Consider the following 17340-nt stretch of genomic DNA (forward strand, 5'->3'; position numbering starts at 1 on the left):
ATGAGCATATTTATATCCAGAGATATTCCACACTGTAGGGGGCATAAATCTCAGCGGGCAGACGTCAGCAGCTCTGTGTTGTGATGGGAAAATTGACATTTTGGCGACCAGCATTTCCCAAACTCACTCAAAAAAGAAACCAAGCTCCCCTACACACACACACACACACACACACACACACACACACACAGTCACGCCAGCAGAGGGAAAACAACGTACTCCTGTCCAACTCCCCTAGGTCACGCAGACCCTTACTTTCAATGCTGGCTCCCCTGTTTTCCTCACAACTTTCACTGAAAAAGAATTCTCTGCCAAGTTACGTGGACCTCTTCTCAGCCCTACGGCCCTCAGGATAAAAATCTGTTTGAATATTTTGGGTTTTTTTGTTTTTAATGTTGCTCAGAGTAGTTTCTTTTTCGCCACTCGGATCATCTTGCAATGTTCCCTATGTCACTGATCCCTTCCCCGCAGAGCACCTCTCTGCCTCAGGCAGCTCGAAGTCACTGGAATTCTTCCAGACTCCTGCGGTCCTGGGTTCCCAAACCCCAGCCCCTTGACCTCTTTCCATCGAAGACCAGGAGCCTGGGGCTTGACTGAGGACAGGAACATGCTGGGAGGAGGAGGGGGTCACTCTGTGCCAGGCAGAATGTCTCCCCTTCCCACTGCTCACATCTCAATCCCAGGAATCTGTTCCACTCCATGGCAGAGGGGGAATGAAGGTACCAGATGGAATTAAGGTTGGCAATCAGCTGACCTTGCAATAAGGTTTACCCAGGGGGGCCCAATGTAATCACAAGCATCCTTAAAGTGTGGAAGAGGGAGGCAGAAGTGGGGGCTGGGGGGATCAGAGTCACCCGAGGGGGGTAAGAGCTTGTCCCCACCACTGCTGGCTCTGAAGATGGGAGGAAGGGACCACAAGCAAAAGAGCATGGATGGCCTCTAGAAGCTGGAACAGGGCAGGAAACCGTTCTCCCCTAGATTCTCCAAAGGGAAAGAGCCCTGATGGTACCTCGATCTCAGCCCAGGAGAACCCAGACTTCTGACCTCCACAACTGCAAGGTAATAAATTTGTGTCGTTTTGACTTCCTGAACTCGCGGTAACTTGTTACTGCAGGACTAGGAAAGTAACACACTGTGTATCTAAATGAGACATCGCCACCGAGATGCTCCTGTGTCTTCCGCCCTCCTGGAAACCCCATCCGCGGCCAGGACACTGTTCCCAATGGGAACATGGCTGGGGTTGCTTTGTCTCCCTTTTGACCCAAGAAGGGTATGGCCTAACTCAGATGACCTTCTGTACACAAAGGATTGGTGGGATCCAAAGAATGAAGGCAAGGATCAGAGAATTCCGGCACCAGAAGTTGTCCCAGGAGCTTGTCCTATCGGGTCTTCACCTGTCACCCCCTGACCCTGTATTGCAAGACCCTTATTGCAAGGTCAGCTGATTGCCAACCTTAATTCCATCTGGTACCTTCATTCCCCCTCTGCCATGGAGTGGAACAGATTCCTGGGATTGAGATGTGAGCAGTGGGAAGGGGAGACATTCTGCCTGGCACAGAGTGACCCCCTCCTCCTCCCAGCATGTTCCTGTCCTCAGTCAAGCCCCAGGCTCCTGGTCTTCGATGGAAAGAGGTCAAGGGGCTGGGGTTTGGGAACCCAGGACCGCAGGAGCCTGGAAGTGTTGCGTTCTCCTGAGACCTAAGCAGTTATGTATGTGATCCAGGAGACCAGGGGCCCACGCGCGTAGAAGGTTGCAAATCAATTCAACCCAGCATCATGTAGGTACACAGCCTGGGTTTTATTTTCGGTGCCACCACCTACGGAGCAAGCTTCTTGAAAGCAGAGTCTTTGTTTTACTTCCCGATGAGCCTTCCTTGTTGCTGATTAGGAGTTAATTCGGATCAGGTAGAGCTTATAACCCCTGGCACATTCTAGATGTCCAATAACTCCGTTTTGGGTTCGGAATGGATTTCCCCCCACGCGTAGGAAAAGCCTAGAGCCTTTGCAAGCTAAGCCTGACCCCAGCTCTGACACCCCAACTACCCCCCCCCCGGCTCCTGAGACCCTCCCTCCGTGAGTTCCACCCTCCTGCCCCCCTCCCCCCCCCCAGTTCCACGTCTGTGCCTTCCCCCAGAGGGAGGGCCTTGTGTCCCCGGGCTGGATCTGCGCGTCCACCGAGTCAGGCTCGCCCCGAAAGCGCACACCCCGGGAAAATGAAAGGCTTTCCCTTTCCCCGCGGCCGCTCGTCTCCGCCTGCGCCCCGAGGCCCGGGAACGCGGAGAGAAGGTGGGAGCGCGCGGCGCCCGGAGCCCCGCTGGGTTCCGCGCGCCCGCGCGCGCCTCTCCTGCCCCGCGGGGGGCTCGCAGCCACCCCCGCGCAGCCCCCGCGCAGCCCCCGCGCAGCCCCCGCGCGCCCCTGCGCCCCCGCGCGCCGGCCGGGACCCCCGCTCCCGCCGCTCCCCGGGCGGCCGCCGGCCCCGCTCGCCGCGCCTGATTGGCTGAGCTGTTGTCAGTAGTAAAAAAGTATCGGATGGCAAACTTGGGCCCTTCATAAAGGCGTGGTGGCGATACTCCGCGATCGCTGGCAGCCCATGACATCAGCCGGGCACGCCTGGGATGCCGCCGCTGCCGGCCAGACTCGGCGCAGGAGGAGGGTCCCGCCGGCTCGGAGTCAGTTAGCCCCGCGCAGCGAGGGGGGAGCCGCCAGCTTCCTGGGGACACCGGTTTCGGCCGCTGGCCGCCGCGGTCCTCCTACCCACCGGCGCTCCCGGAGAGTTGGATGCATTGTGGGGTGTTAGCTGCGCTCCGCTGGGCTCCCGGGAGCCCGTTCCTGGCGGAAAACAGGGGGCGTCTGGCCAAGGGACCAGCGGCTCGTTGAGACTCAACATGACACTCCTGGGGTCTGAGCATTCTTTGCTGATTAGGAGCAAATTCAGATCAGGTAGGGCTAAGTCGCTTAGCATTCCGTGTTAACTTTCCTCTTCCGCAGCTCGCAACTCTCCGCTGCTTCCCAACCAGTGTTTCGGAGCCGGCCGTGGCTCCTTCCACCTTGTCCCCCACAAAGCACCTTTCTGAAAGCGAAGGCTTTTATTTGACTTTGGGGGCCGGGGGCGGGGGGCGAGAAACTGTAATGTCTTCCGTTTTCAATGCTTTGAATTGTTGGATGTGATTTTTGTTTGTTTGTGAAAAGGCCAATTCTTTTATATATTTTTTTTTTCCTGTATCTGTGAATAGAAATTTTGGAGGGGTACATCGGAAAGGAAGGACTTTGAAAATGAACAAATAAGGGAGTTCAAGTTGGAGAGCTACATAATATCAGTTGTAACTGCTGAGAAGATGAACCTGATGTTGTGTATTAATAGATACAGGGTCACTTAAAATGTAGCTAATCCAAACAAATGTATTTCCCAAAAAAGTAACTTGGGGGAAGTAAAAATAGCAAATTTAGTGCACACCAAGTATTTAGGATGACATCACTGTAGAGAAAAAAAAAAAAAGTCCAGTGCCACAAATATTTTTTCCCAAACCATCTGATATTTATAAATGGAGAATCTCCCCCCAAATTTCTGTGTCAGTGGCGCATACAGAAACTTCTCAGAGGACGCCGAGTGAAGGTGAGTGGAAGGGAGAGCCGGGAAGTCTAGCGGCTCGCCATGAAGGGTTGGTTTAGGCGCCCATGGAAGGTACCAACGTGTGGGTGTCCACGTTTGGACAGGGAGACACTCGCCCCCTTAAGTTCTTTCTCAACAGCACTGTGTGTAATATCGGTTTTATAAAAGCGGTGACAAACCACTCAACAAATGGCAGCGTTCCTCCTTAGAAGGCGGATTACTTTCTGAGAACTCCTATGTGAACATTCCCCGTAACAGGTGTTCCTAGGATGCTGGCGTCGCTTACGGTGATTCTCCGCAGCTTTGCTAAATGGGACCACTCAGTGTTTCCACTTGGGATTCATGTTTCAAAACGGAGAAGCATGGATGTTGGAAAGTAAGGGTCATCTGGGAGTTCCTTAGGCGCTTCTGGCTTTTAGATGTCTGTGGGGTCCATGGGAGGTTTTCTAAGGCTCCGTACCATTGAAGGGAGATGACCATTCAAGAGCTTATGTGGCCGCGAGCCTCGGGGCCCTGAGGCTCCGGGGTGAGCCTGCCAGGCACTGGGTTCCACAGTGGATTATGTCCTTCCTCTCCTTTCCCTGATGAGGTGCGCTGGTTGGTCTGTTAATCCGCTAGAGACCTTGCCCCTGCTTTGTACTGTGGTCAAAACCGCAAGGCAACACTGCCACCTTTCTGAAGAAGAGAGGATGCAGATTTGTTTTTGCAAGAAACTAAGCTCCTTTCAGATGCACCCTTGCCCTTTGGCGTAGGAGGTAGGGGAGGAGCTGGTTGTAAAAAAATAAAATAAAAATAAAAGGATAGGAGAATTGCAAAACAGACTTAGGGAACTCATCAAGGAATCCCTCCTTCGGGGAAAGTGCAGAGAGGGAATTCCTAATTCCTGTTTTAGTGGGTTAGTGGAGTTCTGGTGTCTCCCAGGTAGACCCTGGAGCTTTGGAGAATTCCAATTGCCAACTTGCTTTCTTTCTTTTTTTTTTTTTTTTTTTCTTTTTCTTCCTTTCTTTCTCTTTTCTTTCTTTTCTTTCTCTCTCTCTCTCTCTTTAAAGCTTGGACAGGCTTTGTATCACAGGAAAGGGTAACTTCAGGAAAACATGATATCAATGCAGATACCGGCATGCTTAATCCTCCACCTTTGATAAACAGCCAAACTGGGGTCTGGAAATGGACAAAGTGCTTTGGTCACTGGAGATACAAGGGGTTGATAATCTCCTGAAAGACACGGAAGAAAAAACAAGCAACATGTGAAACTAAGTAAATGTAATGTTGCAGACCCCGAAGATTATATCCTCCTGGATATAGTTACATAAAGTCCAGCTGCACCAGCTCAGACCTTGGGTCGGCAGCTTGCTAGCAAAGAGGGCCTGCCTCTTCCTAAGAGAACATGGTTTATTTTGTGTTTAACAATGGATAGGAGAGCCTCTTCTCTGTTTTGATTTCTGCTCCATTTGCTTTTTTTCTTCTTGCTTTCATGAGCTACTCCTAATGTAAATTCATAAAACTCCCTCTCACTGCCGGTGTTTGCTTTGCTGGTAGACCCTGGTGTTGTCTAATTAAAATTATTTCAAAAACTAAATGTAGGGGCACCTGAGTGGCTCAGTCAGTTAAGCAACCGCCTTCGGCTCAGGTCATGATCCCGGGGTCCTGGGATCCAGCCCCACATCGGGCTCCCTGCTCTGCGGGAAGCCTGCTTCTCCCTCTCCCGCTCCCCCTGCTTGTGTTCCCTCTCTCGCTGTCTCTCTCTCTGTCAAATAAATAAAATCTTTAAAAATAAATAAATGCAACTAAATTGTTCTCTGATCACAGCAAGACATCCCATGTTTGTGGGGCTTTTTTATAAAAGCAGATGCCAACTGGCTTTCTGTAAACTGTTCGCGTGACCTTGTTATTAAGGACAAAAGCATGCTAGAGGAGCAGTAAACGAGGACATTTTACATGTATTAACATATTTAATGATATAAACTCCTCTTATTTGAGAGGCTGTGGGGTTTCATGGTTGAGTGCGTGACTCTGGAGCCAAACTAGCTGGGTGTTTTGCAGGCGCTTCTACTTTCCAGCTGTATAACCTTGACCTTAGATAAGTGTCATAATTCTCTCTGCCGCAATTTGTTTCATCTGAATAATGGTGATTATATGGTGGTTGCAAGGATTAAATGTGATAATACAAGCAGAGCGTTTTAAAAATGCCTGGTACGTAAGCCCTCGAAAAATACTGTTAGGACAGAGCATGATCCCGGGTTGGTCACTTCCTCTCTCTGAGTCTCGGTTACTTAACCTGTAAATGTCAGGTTTGGACTAGGTGATTTCGCAGACCCTTTCATAATGTTTTATGGTTTTATGAAGACGCACAAAGACGGGGAACGAACAAAATTGTGATGGGGCTGTGTAGCTGTTGGACATAAATGGTAGAGAGTTTATAGAAATGCAGTAAGTAATATTACTTTTAGACTGATCACTTTTTTTACTTTCTAAAAAATTCTCACTTGTTTTGTCAATATCTAATTGGTATCACTGTCACCAGTTTCTGGTCAATACCATAATCCTTGTGTCAACAAAATGCAGATTCCGATGTATGGGCATATACACACATGCACACACACACCAGGCACAAAGCATCAAAAGGAGAGAGAGACGTCCATTCATGGATTTCCCTTCAAGAGAACTGCTTTATTTCTTTTGCTTTTTGTCTCCTCTTCTGACTCAAACGGTCCACGCAAAGGCAAACTCTGGTATCCACCATGACCTTGCCTCCTTCCCTCACAAATTTAGGGCTGTCAGATTTAATAAAAAGACAGGATGCCCAGTTGAATTTGAATTTCAGATAAACAATGAATAATTTTTTTAGCATGTTGCTAAAATTAGGGACATACTGTTATCTGAAAATCCAAATTGAACTAGCCGCTCTGTATTTTCTCTGGCAACCCTACCTTCAGCCTAAGCAGCCTTTGACCAATACTCTCTGCTGGCCCCTCCCGTATCCCATCAAGCTCTCGAGAGTCTGGGTGCCCAAAGACGCCTCAAAATGCAAAACTCGCATTTTAGGCATGAAAGAGGAGACTCAGAATGAGAAGGGGGTGCCAGGAACATGAATGCTGGGTCACCTGGGGTAGAAGCCAGCAGAGGAAGAACATGGGAGCTTCTCTTTGGGCTTCCTGGGGGGAGGGGCAGCTCAGCAGACAGGCTGATTGGTGCTCAGGTGTAGGGACTCCCAGACTTGGGGTCACCGCCAAAAGAAACCAAGACACGTGCAAAGTAGGCACTGGACAGGCAGGGGCTGACTGTGTTTGGTTGAATCTGCAATTGCTTCCAGCCCTAGGATTTGATATTTTTTTTCCATGTGCATGGCCTTGAGTATTTTTGTAACATTTGAAAACGAGAAGCTTCATAAAACCATTACCGTGACATTTTCAGACTGTTGCGTTCTCAGGGATCTGGACATACAGTAGGTGTTCAATGCATATTTCTTGAATGGATAAATGAATCACACCTGTCGTCTTCATAATTAGCGCGATATTCTGAGATAATTGTTCGTGTGAGCATGCGTTGCTTCAGCATTTCATTGAAGACCACTTTTTCATGTGAAGCCTCCTTGAGCGCAAATATCTTAACCGCTCCTCAATTCCACCTTGCTGTTGAAATGACTGGGAGATTATTTTTAAAATTTGGGAAAACTTGCTCTATCAGGATCTTTCAGGAATTTCTCCTGGATGCAAGCAGAATAGAAGGAAGAGAAGGGCTAATTTTCACTCTGGGTATCTGTACAAACTGTTCCTAGCTGAACTGACTCTTTGCCACTAATTCCTCTCTCAGCAACAGTGTATCCACCTCCTGTAGCAAATTGCCACAAAGTTAGTGGCTTGAAATAGCCCAAATTTATCATCTTCTAGTTACGGAGGTCAGAAGCCTGAGAAGGGTCTCACTGAGCTAAAATCCAGGTGTTAGCAGGGCTGTGTTCCTTTTGGGGACTCTACAGAATCTGTTTTCTTGACTTTTAGATTCTAGAGGCACCTGTGTCCCTTGGTTCCTGGTCCCTTCTGCCATCGACAAGGGCAACAATGTAGCAATTTCAAATCTCTCTCTCACTTGGACATGTAAGACTCTTGTGATTCCATTGGGCTCATTCAGGATAACCTCCCTATTTTTTTTGTAATATTTTATTGATTTATCTGACAGAGACACAGCAAGAGAGGGAACACAAGCAGGGGGAGTGGGAGAGGGAGAAGCAGGGTTCCTGCCGAGCAGGGAGCCTGATGCGGGGCTCGATCCCAGGACCCTGACCTGAGCTGAAGGCAGCCGCTTAACTGACTGAGCCACCCAGGTGCCCCAATAATCTCCCTATTTTAAGGTCAGCTGATTAGCAACTTGAATTCCATCCACAGCCTTGGATAGAATAATAAGACACAGGGCACGGGGGATATCATGGCTGCGGATGGAAAGAGAAAGAAAGAGGAGAGAGTTAGGGGTGGGGAAGGGTGAGCTCTCTGGTTCTCTTGTTCACAGGGGCACTAATCCCTTCAGGGGGGCCCCACCCTCATGACCTCATCTCTAAACCTAATCTTTCCCGAAGGAAATGCCATCCCATTGGGGTGTAGGGCTTCAACATATGAATTTGGAGAGGGAGGGTCAAGACACAATTCAGTCCATAGGACCATGTGAAGTAACATATTCTTAGGTCCCAGGGATTAGGATGTGGACATCTGGGGGGAGGGCACGTTATTCTGCTTATGATCCCACCTTCTAATATGGCATTCCCATCTTCCTTACCTCCACCATCCCTCTATCCTGCAGACTTTGTTCTGCAGAACTTCTCCCTTAATATGGATTACGTGGCCACAATCCCAGTGTTTTCTCCACAGTGGTCCACAGAAGACTGATTCCACAGGACCTTAACATTTTTAACAAGAGGGAGGCAGAGTGTGCTGAAAAATTACACTGGATCTTTAACTGCAGGATTTCTGGAAGACCTTACTAGTTCTGATGTATATTGTGAACTTTTGTTTTAAGATTTTTTTTAAATTTATTTTTGAGAGAGCGCATGAGCAGGGGGAGGGGGACCGGAGGGGGAAGGGCAAGGAGAGGGGCAGAAGGAGAAGCAGACTCCCACTGAGCAAGGAGCCCAGTGAGGGACTCGATCCCAGGATGCTGGGATCATGACCTCAGCCGAAGGCAGACACTTAACTGACTGAGCCACCCAGGCACCGTATATTGTGAACTTTTAAAAAGTAGTGATTCTCAAACGTGTTTCACCTTTATTCACATAGCATCCCATGGGGCAGGTTTAGCTGGATAAACACATTGTGGAAAATTCTGCTCTGAACAGAGAAGCTCACAGTTGGCAACAGTGAATTCTTTAATGGGGTGAATTTCTGTAGGTGGGTTATTGGCAGGCCCTCCCCCCCAGCCACCCACCCAGGTAAGCACTCTGATGGTTTTCCTTCCTGGCTGCTTACTTAGATGTCGACTCACCCTTTCAAGCCTTGGATCTCTGTTATTAATTGGTATCAGGCATCCTTGCCCCTCCACTCCCACCCCAGGGATAATCTTTGTAGGATTGTAACCCTGTCCTCAAGAAGCTCACAGGCAACCTGGAAAATGCTGTGTATGAGTTACATATTCATTCATTCATTCATTCAACAGCTATGTCTTCCATGTTTCCCTTGCAGTGGATGTTACGAGAAGCTGGGGGCTGGGTATACAGTTGGGGAGCAGGGAAGAAACATTCCCCACCCTCACATGGAATCTTAGAGCTGACCTTCCATTACTCTGTGCGTGGTTCCAGCAAACTGTGCCTCTAGAAGTCCACATGAGAACACAATTGACAGGACCTTAAAAGATGAGTGCATTTTCATTCCTAAATGGGAATTTAAAATCTTTTTTTTAAAAGCCAAAGGAACATTTGGGGTCTGGCTCAGGCCACCTGCTTGAGACCATTGCTGTTCCCTCCCGTCCCAGCTGTGTGAGATGGAGTCGCATACTGGGCGGCCATCCCTCACCATCTTCATTACTGGGGCAAGAGCCCTGACCACCCACCTGGCTTCTTTGTATCCATAGCTCTTCTCATTCATCAGGTATATTAAACATTTGACTTGGTTACTTGTTTGTTATTTGTCATCCATAGAGACCAGGATTTTTGTTAGTTTGTTTCACTGCTTACTTCCCCAGCATGTAGAACTCTGGCGTAAAGAGGGCACCATTAAATATGTATTGGAGATGCATTTTATCCTTCCCCCAAAGACTACTCAAAAGCAATAGAAGTAAACAGTCTGGGTTGTTTTGTTTTGTTTGTTTGTTTTAAGATTTTATTTGAGAGTGAGAGAGAGCACGAGCTGGGGGTGAGGGGCAGAGGGAGAGAGAGAAGCAGACTCCCTGCTAAGCAGGGAGCAAGACTTTAGGCTCAATCCCAGGATCATGACCTGAGCTGAAGGCAGATGCTTAACTGCCTGAGCCACCCAGGTGCCCCAGCAATCTATGTTTTTATATATTTTTAGACATAGGTATTGTGTATTAAAACTAGAACAGCAAGGGGAGGAGAGAGTATAAATACAAAATTCAGAAAAGTAGTTCTTCTGGAGCAGGGCAGGCTAGGTGAGGAGGAAGGGTGTAGTCTAAGCTAAGGAAACAGTTGGTGGTGGAGTTCTTAGGTTAGGCAGTGGGTGCCTGCATGTTTATTATTAAGCAAATTAATTAAACAGTGTTCATTCAGGGCTCAATGATCCTATGTGGCGATGTAACATGAGTCAAGGATTATAATTAGTCCAATTTAGTGTGCCCAGGGTCTTTTAAAAAAATTAAGTTTTTCCAGACCAGAAAGAGTAGCATTCATCTTTTCTTTGCTATAGTATGTGGCGGGCACAGTCAGGAAGACTTGATTAAGTTGGATTGAACCAGATTGGATGGATTCTAATCTAGTTGAATTAAATTGGAGAGAAATGGAAACGCATGGCCAGACTAGCAGCGCTCAGCCCCAGGGTTTGACTTTTATAAACTTCGGGGAAGCCACACCTGAAAAGAAGATGCTAGAGCATGAAGTGGTTTTTTCATTGCCTCTATTTCCCTGTTAATATAGCAAGAACTCACTGGCCATCTAGCAGATGGTGACCAGCTAGCTTGCATCTCTGCCCAGATCCGGAAGGAGGAACCAGCAGGTGCATTTCACAGGGGTCTGCCTTCCTAGGCCCACTCATGCTCTCCTGTGGGCAGGGGCAGGAGGGGGCGGGGGGGGGGAGTCCCATCACATCTCCTCCGATTCCATGACCTTGGGATAGGAATCAGCCCTGCTCCCTGGGCCTTTGTTTCCATACAGATAAAATTATTCATTGCCATTTGTGAGGGAAAGACCTCTGCAGAATTACTGATGCTTTCTTGTACAGAAAGAAGTCCCTCTCCCCATAGGGGAAGGGATAACGTGACCTGGTGACATGTGAATTGCATAAGAGACAAACGTGGGGGGAGTGAAAAGCTTTTGATGGATAAATAGGATTAAAAAAATCCCCAAAAGCTCTTAGCCAAGTAATTGTTTTGCAGCCTTCCTGTTTCAGTGCTTAGATGTTCAAATTTCTAAGCAGGTAGCATTTGTTTGTTTTTAATGTGTAATTTGCACTAACTTCTATTCTGATGTCCTGCAGAATAACTAGTAAGTCAAATGTCACATAACCAGTTTCATAGCTTATTCCCAGGTAAGATATGAGGGTCTCCAAATGCTGTGCAAATGTCATTTATTCCCAGAAATTTAGAACAAATAAGGCTGATTCCTGACTTTATTTATTTATTTACTTACTTATTTACTTACTTACTTATTTATTTAGCCAGGCCCAACAGAGTGCCCTTGGGAGCTACCGAAAGAATAATAATTTCTGTCTTTTCTCCTGTTGGTTGACGGAAGATAAGTTTGTCCATTTCCCCATAGACGCTATTGGAGTGCGTAGTCCTCTTATCATTTCAGTCGCTCCAGTTGAGGTTTGCTGTATCCAGCCCCCTTAGATTAGCCACCTTAGATTTAAAGAAACAGTAATGCTAGAAGCAGAGATACTGATTTACACTACTGTAACATTGTAAAGTGTATATAATGGCTTTGCTCATGCATAGCGACTTAGCCATCGCTCGGTCTGTGTAGCAATGAAAAGTGGATCCATAACCTCTCAGATACTTAGGATGTCTTGCCTACTGCCCCTTGCTGACACCCCAATTTGATCTACCACCTAAGTAAGTCTTCTACCCTCAATCTGCATCTCGTTCTTTCTGCCCCTTAAGCCCCTTCTAAGCCCCTTCGCAGCCCCTTAAGTAAAAAGTCATCAATTCTTTCTTAGGAAACAAAGTCAGGTAGCCCCAGGGAATGTCCTCCTTTCAAAGATGAGGAGAAATGACTGGGATGTCACCCATAGCTTTCTGCCTTTCCTATTTCTGGAAATACTCTTCCTCCCGGAAGTCATTCGACTTTGTGCTCCTCAGGACTGGAGGACTGGTGGGGCTGGTTTCTCCGTCTGAGGTCAAGTTCCATGTGGAACTTTTTTGGTACTCAAGCTCTAGATGGGGCGAGAAGGCTCCAAAACAGGCCAAATCCAGAAAATACTATTCAACATTAATTGAACAGTAATCTCCTGGATACTTTAAAAGTTTTTACTATTTTGTGTTTCCTTCCTTTCCTTGTCCAGACGCGTAAAGATTTTTACAAAGTTACAGCCAGAGTGCATAGAGAAGTTTATACTCAGTGTTTTTATCAGCGAGCATAGTATCATAAGCTGTTTTTCGAGCTGCTGGTAGTTACACATTCTTGTCTTGAAGACTTTATCAAAGTCCATCGAGTGAGTATATAGTAATTTGTTAAACCTTTTCCACTTGAGTTGGAAAATGATCCAGTTATAATTTTTATATTATAAATAACATCACTATGAAAATCTTAATGCACATAGCCTTTTTAGTTCTCTAGGGTTGTCTTACAGGATACTCACCATTTAGAGTAAATATCCAAGCATGGGACTAATGGTTATGAATCTTTATGATGCACTTTGGTAGCTAGTATTTCTGGAGCGCCTACAATGTACCAAGCTTAACCCGAGTCCAATTTCCATATGGCAGTGAATGCTTGCCCCTGTAATTGAACAAGCTCAGAGTCATCTTGGGTACTTATTCAGTGGTGACTGGTGTTCAGTAAGCTTTTCACACCTTTTCAGTCAAGAATAAAAAGGAAAAGGAGACACAATCACCTGATACCTTTGGAAACTTCTGTGTGATCTGCTCTTTGGGGACCACCTGTTACCAGATAGGACTGACACCTCATCAAAGGAGAAGCAAAGAGGACTAGGAGTTAATGAGAACCTGTTATCTGTGGCAGTGTTATGATCTCATTTAATCCTTACAGAATGCTCTGGGACACCTGTGATTATCCCCATTCTATAGACAAAGAAGCTGAGGCTCAAAGCAACTTGGTCAGAGCCCGTAACCAATAACTGATGGAGGCCACATCTGACCCTGTTGGTTCCACTGTGTGAGAATGATCATTGCTGTTACAGCCTAAACGCTCACTCCTCCCACCCCCCAGCCCTACCGTCCAGCCTTCCCCCGTTCCAACATACATGCCCACTTGGCCAGGTGGATTTAATATGCTTCATTCTGGATGACAACTCCAGGCATACACCCAATTACCATTCTTGTGCTTGATTTCCTTAAATAGTGATTTATGAAGAGACTTGTGTCTAGCACAAGTTAATCTATAAATTATACATGCCACCCTCCCGGAATTTTAGGACTTCTAATGAAAGCTGACTATTTAGATCTCAGTTTGAGAACAAAAATTTGAGAAGTTTTTGAAAACCAACAACAAAAAGAGTAGGCTTGCCCCAAGACACTAAACATAGCTATAAAAGAAATATCTAGTACCAGAGAGTAGAATGGTGGTTGCCAGGGGCTGGAGGGTGGGAGAAATAGGGAGGCTGGTAACATTCAGTTATAAGATGAAAAAGGTCTATGGATTTAATGTATAACATGGCGACTGTAGTTGATAACACTGTGTGTATAATTGAAATTTGCTAAGAGCCCAGAACTTCAGTGTTGTCACCAAAGAAACAAAGGTAAATATCTGAGATGAGAGCCCTGTTAATTAACTCAGTGATGGGTATGCACAGCAAACCATCATGTCATGCACTCTTATCTTACAATTTTGTCCATTATACCCCAATAAAGCTGAAAAAAAAAAGAGAGATACCTATGTAGTAATTAGTATTAGGAGTAAAACATATTATCAGTGGATCAGAGTTGTGTGTGTGTGTGTGTGTGTACATATACTCATCCACATGTTTATCTGTATGATTTTAATCTCTAATTATTAAACTCATAATAATGGCTATTCAAATTAGCAATAAAATATGTGATGAAAGTGTGTTGGGAAAATTGACTTCCTTTTGGAAGTAAATGAATTCAACTATTTTATAATGAGTCTTTAAAAAAATCCATATGGATTAAAAAGCTAAAGAAATCTATAAGGGGTGCCTGGGTGGCTCAGTCGGTTAAGCATCTGCCTTCGGCTCAGGTCATGATCCCGGGGTCATGGGATCGCGTCCCGCATCAGGCTCCTTGCTCGGTGGGGAGCCTGCTTCTCCCTCTCCTCCCCACTTGTGCTCTCACTATTTCTGTCTCTCTCTCTCTCAAATAAATAAAATCTAAAAAAAAAAATCTATAAAATATTAGTAGAAAACAGAATCGTTTTATAGTCTTGGAGTAAGACACGCCTTCCCAAGCATATTACCAAAGCCAGAGGAGAAATAAAAATTGAGGTATTGGGCCACTTAAAAAGTTTAAAATGCTACATGGAAAAAAAAAATCAGCAAAAGAAATTTAAAAATCAAACAGTAGACTGAAAGAAAACACTTGAAATGTGTATTCAGACAAAGTTGTTAAAAGGACTTGTATAAACAAAAGTCCACAACCTAGGGGCGCCTGAGTGGCTCAGTCCTGGGATCAAGCCCCACATCGGGCTCCCTGCTCGGCGGGAAGCCTGCTTCTCCCTTTCACACTCCCCCTGCTTGTGTTCCCTCTCCTGCTGTGTCTCTCTCTGTCAAATAAATAAATAAAATCTTAAAAAAAAAAAAAAAACCCACAACCTAAAGAGCAGGATAATTCAAAGGAAAAAAATCGTCAATAAGCACATACAATATATTCAACTCACTAACATTCGAGAACATGCAGATTGAAAGCATTTTTTTCAACTATCAGATTTGTAAAAAATGCCAAATATTGATAACATCAAGTATCTTCCAAGGGTGGAGAAAACAGACACCTAATCCCCTTAGTTAAGCCTCAAGGGATAGAGTTTGACAGTTTCTATTGAATTTTAAATGAGCTCACTATCAACCAAGGTACATTAAGGCATCTAATTGAAAGAAACGCTTGTATGTACAGGGATTTTCAGGACATCACAATTTATAATGCCAAAAAGGATGGAAACAGCATAAACCTCCATCAGTGGGGGTATGGTTAATTATGCTACACTCATGGAATATGATAAAATGCAGTGCAAAACAAAAAAGAGATAAAATTCTATATGAACTGACATGGAAAGATCTCCAAGACATACACTTAGTTTAAAAAAAAAAAAATGAAACAATCAGGCAGCATATTTGCATTTTTATTTTTAAAGATAGGTATAAGTACACAGAAAAAAATCTTCAAGAACATAAGTCAAACTGTTCACAGTGATACCCAGGGGTGGGAGGAAGGAAGATCTGATCTTTTTTAATATATGTATATTATCATATATACATATATTATGTATATTATTATTATATATATACTTATATATAACTGTGATATATATACACACATACACATGCATATATACACATATATATAAAATATATATCTGATCTTTTTTAATGTATATATTAAATATATACACACACATACACACACCATTTGAATCTTTTAAAACAAGAATGTATTGGTATCTATGAAATTAAGTTTTTATTTTTATGTTTTTTTAAGATTTTATGTATTTATTTGAAAGAGAGCAGGAGAGAGAGTGAGCGGGGCGGGGGGAGCAGAGGGGTAGGGAGAAGCCGGCTCCCCACTGAGCAGGGAGCCCAACTCAGGACTCTGAGATCATGACGTTTAACCAACTGAGCCACCCAGGTGCCCCTGAGAAATTTTTAAATATGCCAATGTTTAAAGAGAAATTGTCAACATCATCACAGTAGTAGAAAAGAGCACATTTCTATAAACCGAATCAAATAGACAAAAACTCAAGTTGGGATTTGTAGGATATGAACACTAAAGTTAAACTGGCTATGTATTTTAAACTTCTGACATGCCCTAGAATATTAGAAGACAATTTTAAATTTATTATTTTTTTATTTTTTAAGATTTTATTTATTTATTTGTCAGAGAGAGAGAGACAGAACACAAGCAGGGGGAGAGGCAGGCAGAGGGAGAAGCAGGCTCCCTGCCGAGCAAGGAGCCCAATGTGGGACTCGATCCCAGGACCCTGGGATCATGACCTGAGCCAAAGGCAGCCGCTTAACCGACTGAGCCACCCAGGTGTCCTGACAATTTTAAATTTAGTGCCCATCCCCAACACAACACACACTGAAATGTCAATAAATTTAAAATATCAAACTCATTTGACCATAGGCAGTTTTGAAAGAAAATGCTTTGAAAAGTTGAAGTATTTTAAGCTCCACAAGTTAGGAATCAAAACACACCACAAACATACCCAAAGTGTTGAAGCGTATGCATAGAAAAAAGCCTAGAAAGACCCATCCCCCAAGTGATTATCTCTGAGTGGTAAGATTCGGAGTAATGTTTAATTTTTCTTATATTCTTTCTTATATTCCCATATTCTTTATTTTGATTATTCAGTGTCTCCTAGATCTGCTATAATAATCAGGAATGATGTTGGCAATAAATCAACTAGCAGTGAGCATTGTTTGTTTATTTAAGTCCAGGAGTAGTGAGGATTAGAGAGACCTTATCTGAGGAACTAGATCGGGAGGGAGCTGAGCACCTGGGAGGTTTAAGTTCTTAATAAATTCCCACCAATCCTAAAGCATGCTCACATTCAAACTATAACCTAGGGTTATATAGTTACATAGTTGTATAGTTATATAGACTATAGTTATTATAGTCTATAATCTGGGTGGCTCAGTCGGTTAAACGTCTGCCTCCAGCTCAGGTCATGATCTCAGGGTCCTGCAGTCGAGTCCCACGTTGGGCTCTCCCTGATCAGTGGGGAGTCTGCTTCTCTCCTCCTCCCCCGCTCATGCTTGCTCTCTCTTTTTCTCTCTCAAATAAATAAATAAAAATCTCAAAAAAAAAAAAAAAAAAAGAAAAACCTGTAAACTAAAAACCTCGCTCCTCTGTGATGACTGAAAACCCATGGCCCCTCATGGGCTCTACGCTTCCTGGTTGTAGGAAGTTGAGCCTGTGCCTTTAAGTTCTCAAACCTCCACTTCTGCCTTGGTAGAGGGGGCAACAAAGATGCCTTCCCCATGGGGATTCTGTGAGGCTTTAGTGGAAAAGCATAGACGTGTTTAACACAGTTCAGGGATGTGCTCATGTGTGCGATAAATTGTAGCAGTTTTATCCACAGATGAATATCAATTCTATATTAATTGTTAGATCAACATTCGTCTAACTATGATAGGGTGTGTTAATTTACGATACTTTTAAATCATTTCGTTGTTATTCTAAAACACATTGTTTCTAAATTAATACCTGCCATCTTCTTGTGGCTCTCTCTT

The 17340-nt window shown here is 44.8% G+C and overlaps 1 protein-coding gene across 3 annotated transcripts in view; it reads left to right on the forward strand.

Moving 5' to 3' along the window:
- Positions 1-2549: 2549 nt before the first annotated feature.
- Positions 2550-17340, forward strand: part of MYOCD (myocardin) — a 99665-nt gene continuing 84874 nt past the window's right edge. Inside the window, exon 1 of one of the 3 annotated variants that reach the window (XM_064583668.1) lies at positions 2550-2940. In XM_064583668.1, coding sequence (XP_064439738.1) covers positions 2886-2940 — 55 coding nt within the window. In that variant the 5' untranslated portion in view covers positions 2550-2885. The remainder of the gene's footprint in view (positions 2941-17340) is intronic. The other 2 variants (XM_054511047.2, XM_064583670.1) reach the window with 2 other exon arrangements.

The sequence above is a fragment of the Mirounga angustirostris genome, unplaced genomic scaffold (genome assembly GCF_029215605.1).
Source record: "Mirounga angustirostris isolate CCGP_5_RB_7025 unplaced genomic scaffold, mMirAng1.0.hap1 SCAF_17, whole genome shotgun sequence".
In the NCBI taxonomy this organism is placed as follows: Eukaryota; Metazoa; Chordata; class Mammalia; order Carnivora; family Phocidae; genus Mirounga; species Mirounga angustirostris.